The sequence below is a fragment of the Cuculus canorus genome, chromosome 1, assembly GCF_017976375.1.
Source record: "Cuculus canorus isolate bCucCan1 chromosome 1, bCucCan1.pri, whole genome shotgun sequence".
NCBI lineage: Eukaryota > Metazoa > Chordata > Aves > Cuculiformes > Cuculidae > Cuculus > Cuculus canorus.
In genome coordinates, this window is record NC_071401.1 from 36,082,355 (window position 1) to 36,109,688 (window position 27,334).

Sequence of the window (27,334 nt, forward strand, 5' to 3'; positions counted from 1 at the left end):
CAGTGATCATGCACTGGTGGAGTTCAAGGTCCAGAGAATATGGGACAGGTGAGGACTATAGTCAGGACACTAAATTTCAGGAAAGCAGACTTCCAGCTCTTCAAGGAATTACTCGGGAGGACTCCCTGCTAAGTGGTCCTCCAAGACAAGGGAGCGGACCAGAGCTGGAAAATATTTAAGGAGGCTTTCCACAGGGTGCAAGAGTGCTCAGTCGCTGTATGTAGAAAATCAGGCAGGAAAGGGAAGAGACCAGCAAGGCCGAGTCGAGACCTGCTGGTCAAACTAAAAAAGAAGAAAGAACTGCACAGGAAGTGCAAGCAGGGTCAGGGAACCTGAGACGTGTATAGAGACGCTGCCTGGTTGTGTAGGGATGAAGTCAGGAAGGCAAAGGCACAGCTGGAGCCAAACTTGGCAAGGGAAGTAAAGACTAACAAAAAGGATTTTTACAGGTACATCAATCAAAAGAAGAAGATCAAAGAGAATGTACCCCCACTGACGACTGGAAATGGGGATCATGTATCAATAGATGAGGAAAAGGCTGAGGTACTCAACAGCTTTTTTGCCTCAGTCTTCACCGATAACTGCTCTCATGGCCCCTCCTGGGTCATGGGACAGCAAGATGGTGACCAGAGGGGTAAATCCCCTTCCACAGTAGAGGAGGTTGAGGTTCGAGAACACCTGAGGAACCTGAATGTATATAAGTCCATGGGACCTGATGAGATGCATGCCAGAGTCCTGAGGGAATTAGCAGATGTGGTTGCCAAGCCACTCTCCATGATATTTGAAAAGTCATGGCAGTCAGAAGTCCCTGGTGACTGGAAGAAGGGTAACGTTGATGCCCATTTTTAAAAAGGGTAGAAAAGATGCCTAAGAACTACTGACTTGTCAGCCTCACCTCTGTGCCTGGAAAGATCATGGAACAGATCCTCCTAGAAGATACGCTAAAGCACATGGAGAGCAGGGAGGTGATTAACGGCAGCCAGCATGGCTTCTGCAGAGGCAAGTCCTGTCTGACCAACTTGGTGGCTTTCTATGATGGGGTAACTGCAGCAGTGGACATGGGTAAACTGACAGATGTGATCTATCTAGACTTCTGTAAGGCCTTTGACACAGTCTCCCACAACATCCTTCTCTCAAATTGGAGAGATATGGATTTGATGGGTGGACAGTAAAGTGGATAAGAAACTGGTTGGATGGTCGTATTCAAAGAGTAGTGGTCAATGGCTCAAAGTCCAGATGGATATCCCTGATGAGTGGTGTCCCTCAGGGGTCCATACTGGGGACGGTGCTGTTCAATATCTTTACCAATGATATTGACAGCAAGATTGACTGCACCCTCAGCAAGTTTGGGGATGACACCAAACTGAGTGGTGTAGTTGCCACACCGGAAGGAAGGGATGTCATCCAGAGCGACCTGGACAGGCTGGAGAAGTGGGCTTCTGAGAACCTCATGAGGTTCAACAAGGCCAAGTGCAAGGTCCCATACCTGGGTCGGGTCAATCCTTGTTTTCAGTACACGATGGGGGATGACATGATTGAGAGCTGCCCTGCAGAGAAAGACTTGGGGGTCCTGGTCAATGAGAAGCTCAACATGAGCCGGCAATGTGCACTCGCAGCCCAGAAGGCCAACAGCATCCTGGGCTGCATCAAAAGAAGCATGGCCAGCAGGTCGAGGCAAGTGATTCTGCCCCTGTACTCCTCTCTTGTGAGACTTCATCTGGAATACTGTGTCCAGTTCTGGAATCTTCAACGTGTGAAGGATATGGAGCTGTTGGAATGGTCCAGAGGCAGGTTACAAAGATGATCAGAGGGCTGAAGCACCTTCCCTACGAAGACAGGCTGAGAGAGTTGGGCCTGTTCAGCCTGGAGAAGAGAAGGCTCCAAGGAGATCTCATAGAGACCTTCCAGTACCTGAAGAGGGCCTACAGGAAAGTTGGAGAGGGGCTATTCATAAAGGCTTGTGGGGATAGCACCAGGGATAATGGGTATAAACTGGAGAGGGGAAGATTTAGACTGGACATTAGGAAGAATTTCTTTACCACGAGAGTGGTGAGACACTGGCACAGGTCGCCCAGGAAGGTTGTGGATGCTCCATCCCTGGAGGTGTTAAAGGCCAGGGTAGATGGGGCATTGGGCAGCCTGATTTAGTGCGATACCCCTGCCTATAGCAGGGAGGTTGGAACTAGATGATCTTTAAAGTTCCTTCCAACCCTAACTATACCATGACATTATGATAACTATTCTTTTTTTTCATATTCTTATATACAGGGAAGATAAATAGAGAGGGTTTGGTGTCTTTTGGAGCACTACTTTCAAAGCTCTGCTGGAATCGCAGTCCCACCATTACATTCTAATCGAAAAAAATGCAAGTTCCCAGAGCTTTTGACAAGCAGGTTCAGAGTAAAAAGAAGCACCTTGGGAAATCTCAGAGGTGGTCTGGTCTCAAGCTATATCAAGTCGAGGAACAGTCTGATGAGATACTATGTAAATGTTAATGAAATGCTCTCCAAAATGTTAATGGTCTAATGCAGGTGACCAGAAGGAGAGTTTCTGTATAAGTACACCAAGAAAGTTCAGTAGTTACATATTACCTTCATAACAACTTGCCAAAGTAATGAAATTATATTAATGAAAACAAGCTATTAATTTTATCCATCTGTAGCTAAATTCAAATGCCATCCCTTATTTAGCTTACAGGATATATGAGTTTAGATTTTACCTTTTAATGGTTTAATATCCATTCAGTATAAATACTGTTTTGGAAATGATTAACATTATATGGCTTATGTTAAAGAGATGTACCCAAAGAGAAGAGAGCTCACAACAGCTAAGGAAAGTTGAAGAATTTCCAAAATGTGTACCCTTAAGGTCAGAGGCTGGACTGTCAATGTTGAATTCTAGTGAACTGCCTCAAATTTTGTTAAGAGGAAGTAGAAGTCTAAAACAGCAAGCAGAAAAGAAAAATTGTGGATTAGTGGTAGAGAGAAATACCACTTTAATAACTGAAGTGATTCTTCAGAATTTTTTGGGGGGTAGGTGTAGAAACTGACAACCTAATGAGCATAATATCAATGCAGAGCAGCCAGTTTTAGCTCTAAATCTCAGCAAGAGTCCTTAGCGCAGTGCCAGCTTCATAATGAGCAAATATTTTACTCAACTGGGGAACTCAGTGTATTAAACAAATCATTGGATGTAAAAACACAGCTTTTGGAAAGAAGCACAAAAAGATCAGCATTAATGATGAAGTGTAGGAGATAAGGTAGTGAGACAAGAACACAAAAGCACCGCTAGTTTAGTTTAGATACATCATTAAGCATGATCACCTTTGACACAAGCAGTTTTGGTATTTCAGTGCTCTATCTATGTCAAAACCTGTGAATGTCAGCATGTTAGAGTAGTGTCTTAAAGGTTGCACTTAATTAACACAGATTGTCTTCTGCAAGTTCCAGACCTGTTTCCTGCAGAAGAGAACCTCTTCCATATTTTTTTCCACAGTTTGAAATGACTGGGTTTACAGTGTTACTCTTAAATATAAACACAGCATAAAAGCAGAAAAAACAGCTGCAGCATTTTCCATGAGTGAGTTGGGTAGGGCTTTCAGTCAGTATTTCTAGACTTATTGCAGCTGCTCAGTAATCTGAAGTGGTGTATTACACCTGTGCTCTGACGTCTTGCTGTGGTTGTGTCTAGGTAAAAAGTAAGATCACAAACAGACTATATGAAGTCCAAACAATTTAGATCCCAATTATTCAAAAACTCTTTTCATGGGTAACAGTAATTTGGGTATCTGTTCCTAGAGTAACATATTTCAAAGCTAGAACAGTGATCTCACTACAAGTTTTTTCAGTTATAGAAACTCAAGTTCAATATTGTTATTGTCTTTACCCACATCTTTAATCCTCATTGTTTCAATTCTCTTGCTCTCTCCAGGTTCCTTGCAGATTTCAATATTCCTTTTGTACATTCTTTAAATCTTAGCTTCAAGTGTTTTATCAAAACACCCATGTAATTGAAGCAGATTTCCACTTGTTACCAAACTAACACCCTCTGAAAACCAGACATTTTTAAGGAGTAGCATGAAATATGATCCCTCTTTACATTCATCAGTTGTCTTTTCTTTCTTCATTCTACCTATAATGTTGCTCTGAAATGAATATCCAACAGCAAAAAAAAAAAAGAAATTTTTAAACACAGGGATATTAATAAAATGGAAGGAATTTAAGGAAATTATATGTATATAAAAGATATATTTGATGTTTGGAGTGCAAAAACTTATAAATATTTTATTTCTGTAATGCAAACTCAAAAAATGACCTTCTGCTTTTCAGAGTGTATTTTATCTAAAAAAATGAGTCCTGTAAGTTTACACGCATAGACTAGGATAGATTACAAATGAGTGTGGAAAAAAATCACTGTTAAAAACATAAGATACAAGTCTTAAGAGATTCCAGTTCCATATTATATTCAACAATGAGGCTAATGTAGTTTCATTTGTTGCTTAATAGATTAAATTTAAAAACATTTGCCTGACCAACCATCCTACTAGAATGCTATTTTAAAAACGTCGTTCGTTACTAATCTCCCCTTGCTCTTGTGTTTATCCTTTCACCTAACTCAACATTACTCCTCCCACATTTACCCTCCCAAACACACAACATATTTATTGTACATATTATAACTATAATTATATTGTATATATGTGTTCATGTTATACACACACGTATATATGTACACATATACTTTTTTCTTGCCCTTGTTTTGTTAAACTATACAAACCAGTCTGTTTCAATCGCTTCATTTATCTTTATTTTTCCCTGTTATCTCAGCAGCCCTGCTCTACATTTACTCTAGCTGAATTAATTATTTTTGAACACTGGTGAATGGCATCAATATTTCACCTTTTTTTTTTTTTTATTGCAAAAATACTTTCCTTGCTCAAATCAGAGAACTGCTGACTTTTCTTACAGATACATTGCAGTAGAATTGAAAAATAAGTCTGATCTTTCCACCTACTTCCCTGTAAGAGTCATTCCCAGTTGATAGATACCCAGTTTATAAAAAGTATAAGATGCTCTCTCATCTCTCAAGCTCTCACAACATAAAATAATTATTGAAACATAGTTCTGTTCGGTAATAAAGTCTGTGTCTTATCAGTATACTTCGTACTTATAAATGAGGAAGAAGGAGAATGCATCTGTGACTTCCACGCAATTATACCAGCGTATGTTTTTAGTATTTCTTAAAGTAATGCCCTGTAGTGTATTTTCTAATTCTACAATCCTTATCCTTGTAGGGAACAGTAAAGAAGACAATCTGTTTTTGTAAATTAACTCAGCTGGAACCTTAAACTTCAAAGTTGTTCAGGTATCAAAAATTCACAAGAAAACAGGTAAGGTTTTCTGGAAGCTACAATACAGAATAATTTGGGGTTACCTCAGAATGAAGAGCCAAAAGCCTTATCCAATAATCCTATTAGGTCTCCAAAAGCCATCATTATCTCTTCTTTTTTTTTTTTTTTTTTTAAACATAAACCCCAGCCTATTACAGAGGATCAAAGTGTTACAGTGATACTCTACAGTCACAGTAGACATAACTGGAACGGATACTATATCAGGGGAAAAGCTTCATTGAGAGACTAAAGTGAATGAAATCATGTAAGCTGCTGTTAGAGGCAAAGAAAAGAGGAAAAAAAATGTCTGTACTCATGCAAATCCCTTTAAGTCATAAGACATCTATTAAACTATTGCCACAATACACAATAAACCTATTTGCAGACTAACCTCAAATCTGGATGCTATCAATAAGTTGCATCTCAGTCTGAAAATTCTGATTTATAAAATGTTTTGACTAATATACCCCTTTAAATCATACAATTTTGCCTCTGAGGAGTCATGTCACTTCCTTTTCATGTCAATTCTCACCGCTCACTGCTTTGCCACAATCTGCAGTGGCCACTAGAGCTCAAGTTAGACGGAGCTATCAAATCAATTATAACAGCCTGCCACTGTCTTACACCGACAACAAATGATTGATAACAAAACCTGCCTACTTTCAGTTCTCATCTGACAGCAACAAAACAGTCCCTGCCTGCTTTTACTGGCATTTGTCATAAATCAATAGCAATTTCATCACTGAGAAAGGTGCTGTCAACTCTACTCAGTCCATCTGGTTTCACTTTACTGTTATAATTTTTAACACAAACTATTCAGGAAGGTTAATGTATAAAAACGGTTTCTTTTAGAATCTCCTATACATTGGCACCAGAGGAATACTTACAAAATATAAATCATCAATCACTTTTAAAGATGGGAGGCGGAACCAAGAGAATCATACTCTGTAATCTTAACAATATGTCTACACCTATCTTTGCTGGGAATTCTTGCTTTATGAGGTAATGCTATCATCTGAGTCAAAGAGAAATTGCTTTTCCTGACCTGTTATTATGGCCTTACAGTAATTATACATGAAAGCTAGAACAGTCAATCACTTAAATGAACCTCAGACTTTTCAAGCATGGCGTTGGTAGTTAAACTCTGTATTCTTCCTACCATGCTCAGCTTGGATGTCAATACAATAGAACAAAGAAGTCGATCTTCAACATTCTGCAAACAATAATACTTATAATATTTTAAAACATGACAAGTAGTTACAAATATAAATTTGTATTATATTACAGAATTCACTGATCTGTTAAGTGGCACAATGAGTTGTGTGGCAACAGAGATGCTACATATCTGAACACATGGATCTGCTTTACGTCACAATTTCCAGTGCCGATCTGAAAAGAGCTAAATCCCTAAATGAATTGCAATCTTCATTTGCCTAAAGCAGTTGGTGAATGTTTCAACTTTACTGCAATGTGTGAATCTCTAACCATGGTACTTAACAGGTTATAGTGTACTCTTAAGAAATAAAGTTCTTTCATACTTGTTTTTCCAGAAAACTACTATTCAGAAGCTGCTGGAGGGAAATGCTCTTTTATTGGTTTATACTTGCATTTTGGGTCATAAGCCATATTAGATTTCCACCTGGAATAACAATGATACTTCAACAATGATACTAACAGTGATACTGCAGCCTGTGAAGTCCCATGCTAGAGCACATGGGCACACATGAAAGAGGATGTGGCCTTGTGGGAAGTCCACAGTGAAGCAGGACCTGCAACCCAGTGGAGAGAAGAGCTCACACTGGAGCAGGTTTTCTGAGAGGACTTGTCACATCATGAGGGACCCAGGCAGGACCAGTATGTTCCTGAAGGACTGCACCTCTCAAAAAGGACACATGCTGGAGCAGCTCACAATGAACTGTAGCCCATGGGAAGGACACACACTGGATAAATTTGTGGAGGACTGACTCCCATGGGAGTGACCCCATGATGGAGCAAGGAAAGAATGTGAGGCCTTCCCCCACTGAGGAGGAAAGAGCAGCAGAGAGAATGAGTGATGAACTGACCGCAACCTCCTATTCCTGTCCCCCCGTGCTGCTGCAGGGGAGGAGGTAGAGAATAAGCCTCTGAAGAAGGGAGGAGTGGATGGAAGGTGCTTTAAGATTAAGTTTTTATTTCGCATTATCCTACTCTGATTTAATTGGTAATAAATTAAACATTTCCCCAAGTCAAGTCTGTTTTGCCCATGACAGTAATTAGTGAATGATATCTCCCTGTCCTTACCTCAAACCACGAGCCTTTCGCTATATTTTCTCTCCCCTGTCCACCTTAATAGCGGAAGCGATAGAGAGGCTCTGGTGGGATCTTCTACTTGTATTTATAGCAAGGTTAAGAGAGATTATAAGCAGTTTCCACATGACTTGCCTCTCTGAGTTTCCTTCCCTGGGTACTTAGGGCAAATGATATCAACTAACAGCCTTCCTGGGTATTTTGTATTTAACAGGTAGACTAAGACATCAAAGAACCCATGGGTTGTAAAGGTAAAAAGGCACACAAATTTAGAATGCCACAGGTCAATTAAAAAAAAGGCTGCTCTATTACATTATGGAAAGTGAAAACTTCATCTATTATCCAAATGAATACTTATACAAAACTGGCTCCTACCTCTACCAACTAAATACTTGAATCTTTAGTATGTAGTCAGTTAAAAAAAGTAGGGTGTTGGTTTTTTTTTTTTTTTTTTTCCTTATGTTTCATTGTGACAGACATATGAAAAGCTAGGAATTAACTTGGAGAAATGAGTGGGCCGGTGAGGTGATGGAAGATGCCAGCATTACAATGTAAAACCCAAGAAAGAATGAATTACTTTTTTCTTAAAACGTATAGTCAAGGAAGGACACTTTTGTTTGGGATGAAAATCTAACCTAAATGCTACCTTACACCTTTCTGTTAGTGTAGGAAACAATAGTAGGAACATTAGAAACATATATTGTGCTCTTCAATGTATATCTTAAGCATAAATAATGTCTAAAATAAAAGATAAAGAAAAAAGTACAAATAAATTAAATATCTAGGAAATGACTGGTTAGTACTTGTGCACTAAAGCTTAATTGATACTGAGGATTATTTGAAATAAAAAACAAAGGACATTTTCCTGAAACTGTAGAAGAATTTATCTTGCTTCTGCTAAATTGTTGCATCATCTTTTAAAAACAATTTCTCCCATAAAGGATCCAGAAAAGGGCAATGAGGGAGATGATCTGGGAAAATATGAAGTGAAATTAGAGCACTAACTTTCCTCAGAAGTCACTATGTTCATCTGAATCCTGTAACAAAACATGAATCTCCAAAAGAGAAAAAAAAAACCAACAAAAAACCGCATAAAGTAGTAGTATTGGTCCTATGATCTATAGAGCTATATCAAACACTGTATCTTTTATTCCCAAGGTATTCAGGGAATATGCCTTAGGATTAGGTTTCTCCAAAGATAGATTAAAAAAACCATCGTTTATTGTGGCATGTTTTCATGGGTTATTACAAAAAGAAGGGTTGTATGAAAGATGTGAAAAGAAAGGCTGCAGGCATATTTTCTTTTGATTTTACTAGCATATCATCCACCCAGAAATTGCTGTACCTCACAAAACAGAACCACAGATCAATCTAAATCTTCTTAAGATTTTATGCCCTGACCTAAAGGTTATCTAAATTGCCATAACTCGGGCCATAAACCTTGCATTTTCACCTAAAAAGCTAGTTGAAGATCCAATGCAGTGGCTGGGTGTCTTGATTAACTCTGTCGAACTCAATTCTCATTGAGACTTAAGGTAGACTCTCAGCCCATCGGGACTATTCTACTACTCACAGATATTCAGAGCATGGACCAAGCAGGAAAGAGTAACTATCATGGTAGGTAGGTGATTTGTTTGTTTCTAGAAAATTCATGAATATTCTCAAGCAAAGGAAAGAAACTGAGTCTGTGTTTTTCATATCTTGGTTAAATGATTAAGTAGTCTAGGTTTTGAGCAAAGGCAGTAATATCCATCTCCTTCTTTCTCTACTGCTTTTCTTCCTTTCTCTCAGAAAAGCAAATATTTCATGCCAAATGGAAAGAAATTTCAGTTTCTGCAATACAATACAGAAAAATGTACTTTTTTGGTAAAATTTATTTTTTCTCTTTCTCTTTGTCTTCCCATGAGAAAAAAAAAAGAATACGTACGCACAGCTCTGCTCCAGACATTTCTCTCAGATAATATCTTCACAAAATCTTCAACAAGTAATCAGTCACATAACTCCCCCCTTTCCCCGAATGCATCTATAGAGTAGCAGAGTGCTTCTTCTCGACAGCAGCCAGGATGGTGCTCAATGACAGATCCAGTTAAGGAAGAGCTACCATGTTTATCTTCAGCGTAGGATTTCTCCTAAATCTTTCTGTGGATTCCAATACAACTTCAATAACAATGCTGCCCTTGCTCCCGCCCTCCTCCCCAAAAAAACCAAAGCAAGCCACAACTCAAACCAAAACAACAAACCCCTCATTTTACAGGCAGTTTCAATCATTTTCTTGGAGTTAAAGGAAAGAATTGAGTGAAAGGATTGGATGTTATAAGTAGATAAATGTGCACAGACAAGAAAGAAAAGCAGAAACTTAAACATGTTGCCTTGTAAGCCAGTTTATGTGGAACAAATCTCCGTCACCCAAAAATAGAGTTACTGGTTTTAATTGTGAAGCAACTTTCACTTTTCAGAAACAAACACAAATGATATCCTCTTTTGAAGAAATTTTTAAGGTCGGATGTAATTGTCTATTTTAAGCATTATTTCCAGTATGTAAAGACACATGGCTTAAAAACTCCACTTAAAGGTGAAGTACGATGCACATTTGAAACTACAGATAGCTCCCACTTGCGAAGGAAATAATACATGACTGTTTACTACATCAAATTTCATTATTATGTATAAATAAATAAGAGGGACAATTCCAATTTTTATGCCATTTTCATGTAAGGCAATTAGAGTATCAGTACTGCTAGTAACCACGCGCATTCCTACATAAATATGAAAAGAAACATAATTGTTTCAAAATCAGTTTCCATTGGGTAGTACCAGAGTTAGTTGTTTTCCAAATTCAGCTTGTAAGCTGTGCCTATCACTTCTCCTTGTCAACTCGGCAGAAAAAAATACACATAACTAGAAAGTTTTCCTAAACATGCAACAGCTTTTGCAACACGGCAGCCTTCAGCTAGGCTCCTCTTCAGCAGGGAATGAATGAATATTGCCAGCCAAGCGTTTTGAGGGTTGCTAACACCCGGCTGGTCCTGCAGCCCCGGGAGGGCCCTGGGAGACAGCGATCATACTCACCCTGCGGCCACGGCTGCTGTCACCGTGGTAACCTGGGTTGCCCGGACAACATGGGAGCATCTCACGGCTGATGCTCCCAACACAGTGGCCGTGGCTCGGGCTGCTACACTCCTTGACCTGTGCTTCACATCCCTCTCCTTCCCCCCCTCCCACCCCTTAATTCATAAGAATCTGGTTTTCTATGCACACACAGAGTCATACATCCAGGTCAGTTTTAATAACCAGGAACAGTGGAAATACCTCTCTTACTCCTTCCCTTACATAGCCATAAAACCATCTGGAATACAGCCAGACAAACAAATGCAAGAAGTCTGTCCAAATATTCTATTTTTTTTCACAGGTGGCTTACATTCCTTTCACAACAACTGATGGTGAGAAGAAAAGATTTATTCCTAAATAACAGAGCTGCTACAGCAATGGAGTAAAGGCAGCTCTAGAGGTGGGCAATATTCTGTCTGCATGGTGAGCAAGATAAGAGGAGACTGTAATTTAATTATCCAAAAGCACATGGAGTTGTTAATTTGAGCTGAATTTGAATTAACTGAAAAATATTGTACCAGAAAATCAAACATGTAAATAGAGTGTTTCAGAAGCACTTTTCAAAATTCTTAACCCAAACAAAACAGAGAACTTCATGCGTTTTTTTTTTTTCTGTTGGGCCACACATTGAAGTCAGGAAGCCACTGTGCATTTTTAAACCTTTTAAAACATCTTAGACTTACTACTTTTTTGATAATGCTGCTCAGAGAATCAAAGAATAGTTTGGGTTGGAAGAGACTGTAAAGATCATCTAGTTCCAACCCCCCCAGCGATGGCAGGGACACACTCCGCTAGATCAGGCTGCCCAAGGCCCCACCCAACCTGGCCTTGAACACCTCCAGGGATGAATTTATAAAATGCAAACTCCACTCTGAATAATGTCTACAAATGGTCCTTCAGCTGACTCATGTTAATGGAGCTGGGCAACTGAACAGGCTAGTAATTAAATACTCACAACAAGAAAGTAGTGAACTTTAAGCCTTCAAGGGTCAGTTTGGCTAGTATGTTAGCTACAACAGAGTTTTTACAGCTCCTTATACACAAGGAAAGAGTACAAAACAAAGATACTTTACTGATTTCTTTCTGCTAAATAAAGGTTTTCTTTTCTCTCTCTCTTTTTAACATGTAGAGAATTGCTATTACCAGAGTAGATTAAAAAAGTGACTTCAAAACATAAACCACAATCTCATTTCTAGTGCTACTGTTTCTGTGAAATAATTTATTTCCCTATTTCCTTTCATATTCAAAAGTAGCAAAGGAATGGGCACAAACCAATCAATTTCTAAAAACAAACTAGTAAAAACTATAAAACACTTTCTCTTTAAACTAACAGGACCTTTGCCCCAAGTTCTACTTAAGATAATTATTTCTATTGCATTAGAAATCTAACTCTGATTTTGATAAAGAATTATGCAAATTTTTATCAGAAGTGCTGGTGATGGCACCTGGATAATTTCTATATTATCTTGTTGCTGCTTTGGAAGATAGTCTTACTAAATTGTTTTATGCTTTAATTTAGTTTCACAAATAATATTGGTTAGACCACCATATTCCTTGTTTCCTTAAACTGCTGAAAATGTAATTCACCAACAAGAAAGAAATAAGTAATATTAATTGGAAACCTAGAAATAAAAAGTATTGCAGAAAAATCACTGATTCTCTTTAACTGTTGCACTGTGATCCAGTGTGCTTCAAAGTTCACTCAATTTTTGTTTAATAATTAATGGAATTTTATGTACCAAAATGCAAAATGAAAACTAGCACAGATACTTCCTATGAACACAAATTCAAGAGAACATCTCTTGTGCATTGATCACCGATGAGGTATTATACACACTCCTATTATAAATCCCAGTGGAAAGTTTAATTGATAGATGTTCTACTGTTAGATTGACTTAATAAGCCTGGACTGACTTACCGAGTAAACTGAAAGATAATTCAAGTTTCTTGGGGTGAATTTGTTCACTTCCACACAACACTTCTACACAAGTATAAGAGCTAATATTGAATCTGACACTGCATTACTCAGCTCTTATACCTCAAAGATAAGAAATTCCTCAAAAACAACAGGTAAAATATCTGTTAAAGTATATGTTAATTTCATTAAAAGGAAGAAAGATTTCAACATGTACTGAAAATAAATCTCAACTTTGATTTCTTTGATACACCAAACAAGAACATGTTAAAGGACTTGACATAACACTATTATACTTTTAGTATTATGTGGTGAGAGAATCACTGAACTCTTTTTGTCCCAAAGAGATGCAACAGAAGTTGATACTGCAGAGAAGCACGGTGCTCTGACAGAATGAAACAATTCATGGGCAAGATTTTTTTTCAGTTTTTGTAGTTCTTGCCAGTATACTTCACACAAGTGTACCAAGTATAACATTAGCTCAAAAATCTGATAATTTTGTTTAGGGACACAACACTGCAGTGTTCTCTGAATATAAAACACCTTGAAGAGGACTTCTCTGCTAGCATGCTTCATCACATTCCAAACAAACCAACAGATTACAAATTTTACTGCACTCGGTTTGGTTTTTGAAGGTAGACAATTTGATGTAAAGAGAACTGCACATTAATAACTAAAAAAACCCTTAAAGCTGAAATCTGCCACTGAAATCAAGAGCTTAAGGCAGTATAGTCTTCCCTTTAATAACATACCCACCCACTGGCAGCTTGAAAAGAGCTTTCTGGTTTCTCATGTTTTCATCTTGGTCTCTTTTGTTCAGTTTGGCTTTGGCAAAATTAGACCTTGGAAGATTAATTTTAGTCAAGCTTTACTTTCACATAAAAAGTGGTTAGTATTCTTGTTAAAAAGCATTCTTTACCAAATCTGTTTTCTTATTATTTGTAAAGATGTTTTACTTATTGCAAACATTTAAATAACTTCCACTGCATCAGTGCAGGCTATGGGAATAAAGTTTTGCAAAATAAAACTAAGAAGTAACTCTTGGTTTGTTTGGGATTTTTTTTTCTTGCTTTTTAATAGACTAAATTAAAAGCAGAGAACTGCTAAGTACAGGAGAAAATACCCTGTAGCTACTCAATGTACTAGCATTATAGAAGCACAAATAAGAAAAACCTTGCTAGATTGTATGGTGAAATACCAGAGCTAGCAGTTCTTATAGTGCATCTTATAGCAATTTCAGAGCAAATCCAGATTCTGAGTGATGCACAGTTTTGGATGAGAGACCTCAGTGTACAATGTTTGAACTCCATCCTGCCACCTTTGCCCTAGGTCTTTAAAAAGATGTAAACAATATGGCTATTTAATTTAAAAATATTTTAGGAAGTTTTGACATTGCTGACTTGCCCCTCATTTAACTTTCTCTTAAGCAAGCTAAAACATAATTTTTCAATGCCTCCCTTTCTACTTTCAGTTATTAGGAAAAATAACAATCAAAAGTATATCATATTTTGTGTTGTTACAGCTTTCCCAGAATAGATTAGCTGAAGATCCCTTTGAAGCCTTTCTGGTGGCTTAGTTCCTTCAACATGCACAATATCATCGAAGTTTTATGACTAATGTGATTGTAGAAGATTTCTGTAATAAGTAATATTCTCATTTAGGCTACAGTGCGTTTTATAGTTTATTGGTACAGGTCAAAAATGCCCCTTTTATTAGGCTAAATCTGCAGTTACTGACTGAAGTAGGAGTAAAATGTTTTATATACCACGGTTAAGTGGTACTGTTGAATGTTCTAATGTCCTGCAGCACTGATAGATGAGTAAGAAATATCGGCTTAGAATAAGGAAGCGACAAGATGTGGTTGGGCACAAGAAAAGGTATCATTAGGTATCACTCATATGGCTTCAGAAAAAAATAGAAGAAAAAAGATCCATGAAGGAAGACTAGACTCAAAACGAAGAAATTTGGATATAGCTAGTAGTATCCTCAGAAAAAGACAGTCATTAGCAGTCTATTTTTTGTCTTTCACTAGTGAAGACAAACCCTTTAATCATCATTGGAATGTGGAAAAAAGGAAGAAAATAATTCCACTTCAGCATGCTTTGTTTTTCATCCAACAGGAACAGCTATTCCAAATCATATAATATCCAATCTCAGTAGACAAGATTCACATATTTTTGATCCCACTGAAACAAATCCAAAATTTTATAATAGGAGATTTCACTACGTAACAAATTTTCAATAAAATTATCTCTGAGCAACTGCTGTTAGGTAGATAAACAGAGACTGGGTGTACTCAGTGGAGAGTAATTGGCTGTGTCCTGGTTTTAGTCAGTGGCTGGCAGTAGAGAAAGAACAGACTTAAAGTACCGGGGTAAGCCTGGAGACTGATTAGTCAGGAAGCTATAGCTAAAGGCAGCAAGAGTAGGGGCTATCCCAAGAGCTCTCTCACAGCAGTTTTCCCTGCCCTGTGAGACACAACTGGAAATCCCTTAATGCACTCTGCCCTTCATTTATTTTTGCTACTGGACATTTGAGACTATTTAAAACCAATACTTTTTCGAGCAGTTGCCTGATGATAGATCAAACAGAGTTAAAACAATTTTATATTTCTTAGGGAAAGGGGAAGACTACCATCTACAGTACAATTATAAAACTAGGCATTATCTGATAGCAAAGAATTTTTTGTTCTGTGCTGAATAGCCACAACAGAATTTTAGCAACTACTGATGCATCAATTCTGATTTACTCTTTATGTTGAAATTATGAACTTATCTTGTATACTAGGAAGGCTATGTAACTTAAAGTCACAGTACTGAATCATTTACGTTTAACCCAGCTAGTCTAATGAAACATTAGTACATTCAAAAACATTATGATTGCAGCCAGCAGTATAACATGAATTACACAAACACACTCTAAAGTAAAGGGAAAGAGCTGAGTATCAAAGTACTTGAATCTGGAAGCACAAGAAAGTTGGTTAGACAAGTTTAAGGCAAATGTTTATATACATGCACTGTAAGGGAACAAACTTTCCTCCCACCACTCACAAGAATTTATATCATATATCGCTTATGACAGAATACACTAACATAAAGAGCAGCTATTCAAGATACCATTTTGTCTTCAGTGTTGAGCGTGCTTGTGCCATGTTTTATTAATTTTATTATAGATAGAGAATTAAAGCATGAAGAAACCTCTTCAGGTCTTTCGGCTTCAAACTTCAAATTAGAGGTTTGAATTCAGTGACTATTAAAAATTTACATAAGCTAACTTCTGTGTAAGATGGCTATGTCCCTTTCTCTAGCCAGGATAAAGGAGCCTAAGCTCCCTAAATTGTGTATCTATATTTATAAGGTATTTCATCTCTTTAAGAGATTAAATACATACATTAATTTTGATATTTCAGTTACAAATGCTTAATACCTGATATCCCAGACTAATTAACATTATAAAGCATTTTACCTGTTTAGTTCTTTAATCCTAGTCTTTTCACTGCAGTTGTAAATGTTTGGCACACCTGTAAATCAGACCTCAGCTTAAGTACCAAACTTAGATTGTAGATCTCAGCTTAAGTACCAAAGTACCAAAGTTTCCCAGTAAACTGGGAAAAAATCCAAACAGCTCAAACCCAAAGATAACAAGCTCCCTCCCCTCCTAGAATGGTCTAGGGCCAGAGGAAAGGATAGACACTCTACCAGCTTCTAGCAATTCTTCTGATGTAGGTGTCATTTAATCTCATCTCATTTTTAAGCATTGACCAACATTTGACACAGTCCTCTCCAAGCTCCTCTTTCAGCCTAAGTACCTAATTCGGCATTGTGTTCATATGGGTTATCAGCAGGCTTAGAATCATTAGACTTACTCACCCAGTTCTTGAGCTAATGATAGTGGAGTGAAAGATTAGATGTCATAAAGGTTACTTTCTCATGGAAAAGACAGATTAATGAAAATATTAAATTTCCCTTCCCTGGTAATGACAGCAAAAAAATGCACCCACTGAAATAAGAATAGGTTCTCAGGTAAATGTCTCAAGAAAGAGTTCTTATGGGAAGAGAAAGGAAATTTGTTAATGAATTTAAATATAATATTTGGGGAGGAATCTCTACTTTTGAAACTAAGGAAACGTAAAAAAAAAAGCAATGAAATGTAATTATGACTACAGTAAAGCCCAAACAAACCCCTAGTCTTACATAAAGGCTTCTATTGCTTTTACAGCTTTGCGTATTATTAGAGTATATATTCTGATACCTTCTCCAAAGGCTAGAGAAAACAACTGGAAGATCGATGTATCCATCAGTCTCCACTTTGAGGACTAATTTCTCTTCCTAATACATCCGTAGCACCTCAAAACACTGCCTCTTAGTTAAGGTACACAATTCTGATACTAATTTAATTTGCTTTTAATAATTCAGTTACCAAACTAAAAGACCAGTAAAATTTAGGTGCCAAAGTCAACCTGGGTAATGAAAACTCTCACTCAACTGCATTTAACTCTGGTTCATCCAGACTGCATTATTCCCTCACAATGAAGAATTAAACTATGCTTTCCATATCTCTGGAGAGTCCCCTTCTATTCATCAGTCCCTTTGCTCACAGAGTATAAATAACAAATATTACTGAATCTAGTGATTCAAACATTGACATTCAATGGGGATGAATGAGCCAGTGATAATTCCTGCCACAAAAATCCAGTGACTGACGTAAAATGCCTATGATGACATGGAAGCTCTAACCATGAAAATACCAGCCTATCAACTTGTGTCACATTAGGCAGGTATTTGTCAACAAATAATTTACCTGTGGTTCTATTAAGCTCTTTTATCCAATATGTTTATACCAAAACTGTGACGACCTCATTCCATTCCATACAACAAGTATCTATGATATTAATACAATCTTCTGCATTTCTCACTATTATATTTTTTGATGAAGTAGAAATTCATCTCATATTTTAAATAAAACAAACTGTCAGTAAATTGAGATAAATGGGAGGCACGCCCTGTTTTCAGATTACTGCAAATGGTTTCCCTCTTTCTGTTTATGCAAAATGATTATCAGAAAATGGTGTTTTTGCAGCCAGTATAGGTTTCCAAACAGCAAGGAAGAACCCAATTGTACAAAGTGAATCTAGGTATAAATTTACATAACCTATTAGTTACTTCAGATTTTAGGAATTGAAAAGAAACCTGTGACAATGCTGCTCATCATGGCAGCGCATCCTACTTTTCTGTGGTTTGAGGCTTGTTAAAATTCTTGGATATAGCTCTTGAAACTGCACAACTCAATTAGATGCTGTACAAAGATACCCAAATTTATTTTGAAACCCCAAAGCTGAGTTATGATAACCAGAATTGTTCTTGGCCTAAAAGATATTCTGCCAGAATAAGACAAAGGAGTCAACCCAGAGCTAATTCAAGTATATGTATGTGCACTGTACTGTAACATACCATGTACACTCATCTATTTTCAAATACAAAGAAACAGGTTTAAAGCCTAAGAAAAGAGATAAAAAGAAAAAAAACTCTGGAATAATTATTTGCCCATGCTGAAAAACTGCTGAGATATCATTCTATTTCCCTGTTTATGACACTAAGTATTCTTGAGGTTATCTTTTCAATTTCTTTTTTCATCATTTTGCTATGCCACAAGTAGAGAGAAAAATCAAGGACTGCAAGTCTGAATACAAGGTAGAATAAATTAATTCTTAGTTTTCTAAACCTCAGTGTTTAGAGTTTTAAAAACCTAAGGTAAATATGGTCAAACTTGTAGGGTTAGATAACAGTTTGCTTCAATGCTTCTACATGGAGTTAATAAGTATCCTGAGATAATAAAGTGTGAGAAAAACTCCCCTGATAAAATAAAAACCTCTCACCATTACAAAAAAAGTCTTCTTTTTAAGGTATCATGACAATATATTGTAACAGAAAGACTGTGCTACTAACAAGTCATTGTTGCAGTCTTCAAAGAAAGGATCTTGAGGAAGTAAAATCTACTAGAAAATTGCAAGGACTTCAAGTAATTTTTTTGTTTGGTTAAAATTTTCTTGCTTTATAAAGTTGTTTTTTTAAAAAAAATTACCATTCCAAGAACATGGGTCAAACTACTTCACAGTTTATGTTGAAAGTGAATAGATTCTCGATCAGCCTAATATCCTCCATAATCCAAATATTCTTTCCTGAAATTAATTAAACTATAGCTTCTTATCTTGGATTTGCATGCTACATCAACATAAGAAAAGAGGAGTTACAGTCCAGCTACCTCACTTTACTCCAGAACATTCAGTGTAAGTCTGGCTATCATCATTCCTTCTGCCATTCATGTGAAAGCTGTGTTTGCCACCTATTTTTCCATCTTTCATTATTCATGACCTCTAAGTTTGAGCCATCAAGAAAAAGTCTCTTGAGGCTTCTAACTATTTTACTAAATGATTGATGTAGATATTGCCTTAGGCATGTATGATGGAAATACACGAGACTCATCTATTTTTGGAATGAAAAAAAGATGATACTGCATTTATCAACCAACTTACAGACACAAACACCAAACTTCAATGCCAGTTTATCTTTAGAGCATTCCAAAACTTGAAAGTAAAACTTCCAAGTGTTCCTACCCCAACAAAAGGAAGAAGTTGTAGAATGCACTTGTTTTTCCTGCATCTATTTAATGTCTTTTATTTGTATCTTCGTAGAGCACTGGCTCACAATGAGAAAATCTGGCAGAAACGTAACATCAGTATTTCTTTTACACCATACATTTTTTGCTGTTTTGCAACAACAGCTTAGGAAAAAAAGAAACTAAATTCTCCCAAAGGAGGAAAAAAAACCCCAAACATTAAGGGAAAACATTCTCTTACATGGCAAAGAAATATGCATTAGGAAGTATGCTTAAAGAATTTAATGAGTAATATTTTGCGTTTTCTTTACATCACTTAAGTTACTAACTAAAAAACGTTGTATTAACCAGACATCACCCGAGTCACAAAAACTCGGGTCAGGGCTGCTACATTGTTTGTTTCCAAGAGACATGTATAACAATAAAGGAAAATTTGGGCTGTTGTTAAGTCAATAGATGATAGATTGTTTATTCTATTTATTCCAGAGTTCTTAAAGCCTTTGAAGAAAGAGGCAGGTGTTTAGATACTGCTTGTTCTTAACATTCAGAAAATAGAAGTGAAAGAATCTGGTACATTTATACCTAAAATCTTGTTTGAAAAAACATGGAAGAGACTTCAAAAGTACTCTGAGCAGTCACAGAACCTCATTGCTATACAGATCAACTGAGCAATTGTCTTTGGATGTGAAGCTCTGTGTGACTAAAAGAAAAGACAAAAGTGGGTAAATAGTTGGCAATTTACAGCTCCCTTCAAGATTTAAGATTGTCCACTGATGCATGTTCAGAAAACTGCTTTATGTTCAGAAAACTGCTTTGTATATATAGCTTGCCACCACAGCTTTTGGAAATCTGGTTACCTATCTAGATGATTATGAAGCTGACATTTACTGTATGTGTAATTATGGAATATACAGTGTCACTGCTTTCAAATGTCACCTCTTTGCCACAGTTCTTATCTTGCAGAAAATGTCCTTGCCTCCCTTGAGAGAAGTGGTCTTATTCAACTAGTAGCAATGAACACCGGCAAGATATTTACACAAGCAATTAGCTCTTCCAAGTGCCTAATTTGACATTTTCAAAGGGTTTAACTTTAGGAATGAAGTTCTCAAACCTCTGGAGAAAAAGGCCCCTTATAATGTCCACCTTGTCTCAAGGTGGCACTTAAAATTTTTACTCTTGAAAAGGTTTGGTTCTCCTTCTCGTCTACATTATGATCACATATAATTCTTTATGATAAGACACAGAATAAACAATATATGTGTAGCCTTACTTATGGGAGTTGATAAGGGAAATTTCATAAGACTTTATAAGAGGAGTAATAAAATAGACATTTTTTTCAGGATTACAATTCCTCCTCTCCTTTACTAAATATGAGTATTGCTAAGGCGGACAGTGTGTGTTTTGCTATACCAAGGGTGAGTTAACGAAATTTATTTTTTTCTGTCTATAAGAATATTTTCACAGTGCCAATAAGCATTCTTGACTAATTTGAAGTACCCTTTTCCACTGTTAACAGAGTTTGCATCCATTTTGCAAGATTTGGCATTTTAAAATAAATAAATAAATAAACAAGTGTTTTATAACTCTCTTTATGTCAGTCTTTATTATAAAGGTTGATTTTATTAACTCCGTTGGAAAGGCTCTGAAAAACACATCAAAATTTGTCATTTTTCATCTAAAACCCTTCTCTTTGGTTGTCATCCTTTCTGAGTTGAATACTTTCTCTACTCCAACACTAAATAATGAGAGGGAGATCACTAGAAAAAGTTCCTAAAAGCTTCATATAAAAATTAATCTTATTCCTAGATATGTTGGAATTTAAATACTTAAGGGTCATCTCCATGAGAGAGTGTGTGTATGCAATTATGGCAATGCAGAAATAGTTCTAAACAAACAAACAAAAAATGAGTAAATCCATTTTCCCTGTCTGGAAATTTGTTTTCACACATGCAAAATTGACTCACGGTTGCAGTTTTTTCGAACTCTGCCATCTGCTCTAAGAAAAAACTCATTGTTATAAACAGTGCAGATGGTTTCAGGGGAATTATTTCTGTTAGAATAAGCAGCAATTTTACCTGACCAATGAAGTCAATATTGAAGTGAAGCTTCAGTCTTAAAGTGGGAAAAACTGAGAACTACATTTTGGCTTTTTTTTTTCAGAGATCCTATTAAGCGTTTTCATTTCATAACAATACCTGCAGATGTTCCAAGTCTTCTGATGAGGAAACTTACCTATTGAGTAAAACTTCAGAAAGCCTTTACAAAAATCTCCTCCACCAGAGGTACAAACACTGATGGTTTTAGACCACATACATAAAATAGAATAGGCTAACATGCACAGTGGTTTCAAAGCAGTATCTACCATAAAGAACTTGTAGTGCTCAAGAGTGTATCTTTACAACCAGCACGCACTGGGTAAAAATTTACCTTCACAGGTCTCATTGTTTCTCCAGTGATAGGTACTTCCTAACATTCACTACATACAGCTGTGGAAAAGACAGCAACATACACAGACTTAAGTAAAAAATAAGGAAAAATCAATCGGAATTTGCTGTCGTTTACAGCAATGACAAAATAAAATAGCAACTTCTAAGTGGCTGCACTGTTGGTTTCAAGAATTAAGATGACCCTAAGCTCATTGGCAGCTATGTTTGTAAAAAACAAAGTAGCAGAGACACTAACATAAACCTCAGATGACAGTGCTATAATGAATAAGAGATTAAAAAACCCTGAAGAACATTAAAAAAAGGGTTTCTTTTGCTTAATGTGGATCAGAATGACATTGGTTGACAAGGATTTTATGTAAAAGATATTTTTAAAATGCTTCAGACTAAATGTGACATGAAAATTATTCTATTGTTTATAGATTTACTGAATAAACAGCTACAGTAATTATGACTATCTCTTACCATAAAAGTTTGATTTGAACTTAGAAACAAGACCTTATTATTACCTTTGGAAGTATAGTCCACAACCCAATTACTGATTCGAATAGAAAGATTTCTTTCAACCTTTGCAGTCACAAAAAGCAATTTATATTTTTTTACTTCCATTTTATTATGGCTTTTCTTTATTCACAGCGTTTGGAATACAATCAACTTATGAAGAAAAACACTTCCTGCTGCATTTGAGGTATATATGCATGCAATCAAAGCTACATCTTAAATTTGTATTCATGCATTTCAGATAACATTATCTTGGCTAATGCTACTGCAAATAAATGCGTAGCCATAGCAGCAGAGAACTTGATGCAGGCTGAAAAGCCTGACTGAAAACTTAGTGAATAATGCAGCTTTCTCTGCTGCAGTGGGATCTGTGCTGCCTTGGATATATTGCTATGTGTATTTGAGCTTAACTAGCTTGAAACAAATGTGCAAACTGCAAATATGCCTTGACTGTTGTTGTAAATAACTGATAAACTCAGATCAGGCATAGCTATTAGCTGCTTGAAATGATGTTCTAATGTGCAAAATCCTGATCATTGAAAATTATGTGCTTTTTTCTGCTCCCTAAATAAAACAAAAAGCTCCCCTGTTAGACGGTATTGAACCAAAAACTTACCAAAGTACAACACAGAAACTATACTAATAGTCTACTTGTGTCATAAGCCGCTCTGAATAAGAATTACAACAAAAGCATAAACCACAATATTTACTGTACTTTATGGCTCTTGGTAGTTAAAGCAAATAGTAACATTAACAGGTAGTTTTGAACATTTGTGTAATTCAGTTGTTAATCTAAAAATAAAAAGCACCATGAATGAAAACAAAGGAAATAAATATATTGATCGTATCTACGTCAACAAAAATCTAGTGAAAATTATTTGTGTCCTTATGCTGTTAGAACATTTCCAAGATCTGGCAATTCGAATGTATACTATTTCTATTAGATATGCAGCAAGGCTTTTCCTCAGCAAGAAATTATCTGACTTGATGGGCCTTGTCACAAGTAGAAATAATACAACTGGTAATTCTGATCAAAGAAACAGGGTAGACTTAAACTTGACAAAAATCACATACCGTGTTAGATAGAGGCAATCTGCTCAATAAAAGAGGAGTGCAGTAGAACTGAAAATAACACACCCAAGAGAGCACCCTGGGATGCAATGAGAACCAGCAACCCTTTTTAATCAGAAATACCAGCTGAACACTGAGAGCTTTCTGGGGACCTCAACAGATCATGATGACAAAAAAGGCCAACCAATGGCTAGCAATTCCACTGAATTTACTATTCCTCCCTTTTTTTTCTTAAGAAGTCCACTTAGCTACAGGAAACAATTTCAGTTTGTAGCCCTAGAGCTAAGTAGCACTGGCTTGCTCCTCTGCATTACATTGTTTTATAGGACTTAGCTCAGCCTCACAAACAAGTGACAGTTTGGTACCTTGAGCAGGATGGCAATGGTTAGAGAGATTTCCTTCCTATTTCCATTTATGTTACATCTATGGAGAAAGTGTGCTTTCTGGCTGTATTTCTCTCCCTTGCAATCCCCCTGTGAGACACAGAGCCACTACTCCCTAGTTCCCATCCATGCTTGGGTCTGATTTGAATTCCACTTTTTTTGAGAAATACTTTTAATCATAAAGACTGAAACAATTTTTATTCACCTCCTTGGTTTTGTTTTGAAACAGAATAAATCAGGTGGAACTTGATGGCATCTGCTCAGTACAGATTGCTATACTCTGAATAATTCAGAGGACAGACATTAGAAGTAAAGGCTTGTAATTCTTTTTGACTGCATAATGAGTCAAATAAGTTCATCCTAGGTATGAATGTCCAGTGTGTATTAATAAAAAATACCTACTATAAGTGAACCTGTTAAGTCTCTGCAGAATAAGCAGTAACCAAATCAGTTAACCCAAACAGCCAAAACCATTACAGAAGCAAACAAGAGAAGTGCTTGAATTGCTGCTTGAGGACTTTTCTCAGTCTCCACATATTTTGAGCTTTGAGTAAGTCAGTGGATTTTTTGAATCAAAATTTAGCATCCATTTGAAATTTTAGGTTGGGAAAACCAGCAAATCAGTGAAAGACCAAGCCAATATTTCTGTTTAATGACACATACCAATTTGGCTGAAGTGGGCTGAAGCCACAGACTTCTTGCTTATACAGTGCATACCTAAGAAACTATTATACACATATAGATAGAAAGAAAAGGTTACTGCACATATCTATATTAGATATAAAGTGCAGGACAAAAATGGTACAGTGGATAATACTGAAAAACCCCTGATATTATATATTGTTAAAAACAGAAAGGTAAAGAAACTTTATCACCATAATTCTTGCTTTGACTGGCCATTTCATTAACTTCAGTGAGGTGGTTATTATCATTCTAGGTATTTTACAACCTATAGCATTTCTGATTTCCCAATAACAAAATAAATTTTTAAAAGCAAACACACATACTTCGAACAGAGAAAAAAAAAAGTTCACCTCAGCGCTGAACTTGACGCAACCAATACTATATATTTTCTGTCAAAATGCCAAAAAGGCTTTGATAAGTGAATTCATCTTAATCTACACTAAGTTTAGTGCTCTGTTTGGCTCAAGATACGAAGACGACAAGAGTCAGCAAATCAAAAACAGACTAATGAATTCCTTAAAAGCAAGCTCAGAGTTGTATTATCCTGTTCCTGAGCTAAAAAGACAGGTGGAAGAAAAGCTGAATTCATTTTAAAATGTCCAAGAATCAGATTGTTTAAAAATGCTGTATGGAAAAATTGACTTTGGTAAAACAAACAAAAAAATCCAGGAGTTAATTTTTACTCTTCTCTCCAAATCTAATGTCTGAACTTCAAACTTCAGTACCAAATTATATCCTTCTTATGTATAAATTAGTCCCTGGGTTAGACTAAGATTTTGCAGAATTAAAATCTGTCCACAGACAACTAGCTAGCTAGATAGAATGGGCTGAAAAGAAGCAACATTCAATGTAACAGTTCTTACAAGCAGAAACACAAGATAAATTGAGGTGTGCAATGTAGTCATTATTATTAACATATCGATATCTTATGTGCTAGACCTGCCAAATTATACTTCATTCTTCTTTGAGCCAATTCCTTTAAGTGAATTAATTATCTTTAAACTGTCCTTCAAGCTCTATCTTCTTTAATCTTGTGTTTAATAACACCAAATTCTATTACTTTTTTGCTATAGACACTTAAGAGAGAAACATTTACACATGAGGTATGATTTATATTGTCATTTTGATGGCATCCATTTTATAAACTGCAGTGCATTTAAATGCTAAAGAATAATGCATTCTGCATAAAGAAACTAAGAAATGAGATTTTTTTTTTTTAAGTTTCAGTGAAAACTTTTCTTCAACAAGAGTACTATAAACATAAACTTCCAGAGACCACTAGTTATGAGCCACTGAAAACAGACTGTCTAACAAACAAAGCTAACACCCGCCCATGTCCTCATAGTAACTTTTCACACATGAGCAAGTCCTACTGATTACCATGAGATACTTCAGGAGTTTATGACTAACTGTATGCATAAGATAGGCTCAAAATTTGGAGAAATATTTTGCCATGAAGTACTTGATTAATTTACTATTACTTTGTCGATACAACACCACGTTCGAATTATACTGGTAAATGATAGCTTAAACCATTCTGGCTATAGTATCAAGAAAACCAAGACAAAGAAAAACAGAAGTAAATGCAAAAAGTTCTCTGCTTTGGTATCACAAACACTGAGTAACATTTAAAACATTCTACAACCTCTGCTTTCTATTGTACATTCAAAAGCCATTAAAAAATTCCTTCCATAATTGTTCTCAATGATTATAAAAGTACTACATTTAAAAACATGACAAAATTTTAAATAAAAAGAACACTCACAAAAGATCCTATAGAAGAGCTTTGCAAAGTAATCAATAAGTATAATTTTGTAATAGTCAGGTTGATCTTAAAAAGCAGATTTCAATAGTTATTTCACTAATGTAGAAACCTAACAAGAATCACAGCAGTCTTTTGCAAGCATAGATCAACTACGTAAGGTAAGTTAAGAAGAGCATACAATTCATGAATATGGTTCATTACCATGGTTACAAGCTTTCAGCACAAGCCGTTGTGTGGTTGGACTGAGATTTTGTGGTATGTCTGCAAAACCAAGGAAAAAAGGGAAGTAAAACACATCTTTGAAAGTTAATGAAGTATCGTAACGATACTAAGCAGAATCATTTAGAAATTAGTATTTCAAGGAATAAAGTGACAGTTAAATATACCAGTGAAATAATCTGATACACTTATGGGGCAAGATGAGTTTTATTTCCCCCCTTCAGCTATAAAGCCTAAAAGTACATGTGGCTGTATTGAAGATCTGTCACAATAACCAAGCTATGCTAAGTTCAGTAAATTAATCTTGTGCTACTGACATCAGCACAGCAGCTTGAACATACTTCAAAGTTGTCATTGCAATAAAGAATTAAACTTGATATTTAATTTCTAGAGCACTGGACCTATAACATTAACTTTCTCTGGAAAATAATGTAAAATAATGAAAAATAAAACATTCACCTTTAGACCTTGGTGTCCTTTTCCTTCGGTCTCGAAAAGCTGCACCTGACTGCAAGGCCTCCAATAGGCTATCCATCACTCCAGTTTCCTCACCTTCTGTAAAGAAGAGAGAAAATACCCTCTAAGTTACCATAGAAATATCAAAGCATAACTAATAAAAATAATAAACAACAATAACAGATATTACTGGTATTATTAAAACTACTTGTTTCAAACTCAGATTAGGTTTTAACATCCACAAATTGCTCTATAACAATTAATCATAACAGGTTTGGTCTTCTATACATTGAAGAAGGCCAAATTTTATTCCATTCATTACATGTTCCTCTTTCTCTATACTGAGAATCAAGCACAATTTTAAGTGAAATGACATTTCACTCATTTCAGCACCCTTTTGCAGCTGCAAATAATCAGTTTCACGTCAGCTTTCAATATCTGTCTCTTAAATGATTTGCTATATTAGACAAGAGATTGCTTCAGTTATTGTTATAAAAA

At 36.2% G+C, this 27,334-nt stretch overlaps 1 protein-coding gene across 1 annotated transcript in view; it reads right to left on the minus strand.

The window, feature by feature from the left end:
* Positions 1 to 27,334, minus strand: part of DIAPH3 (diaphanous related formin 3) — a 223,510-nt gene that overhangs the window by 31,035 nt on the left and 165,141 nt on the right. Inside the window, exons 26-27 of the mRNA XM_054056201.1 lie at positions 26,840 to 26,935; positions 26,363 to 26,422 (exon numbers count right to left, since the gene is read on the minus strand). Coding sequence (XP_053912176.1) covers positions 26,363 to 26,422; positions 26,840 to 26,935 — 156 coding nt within the window. The remainder of the gene's footprint in view (positions 1 to 26,362; positions 26,423 to 26,839; positions 26,936 to 27,334) is intronic.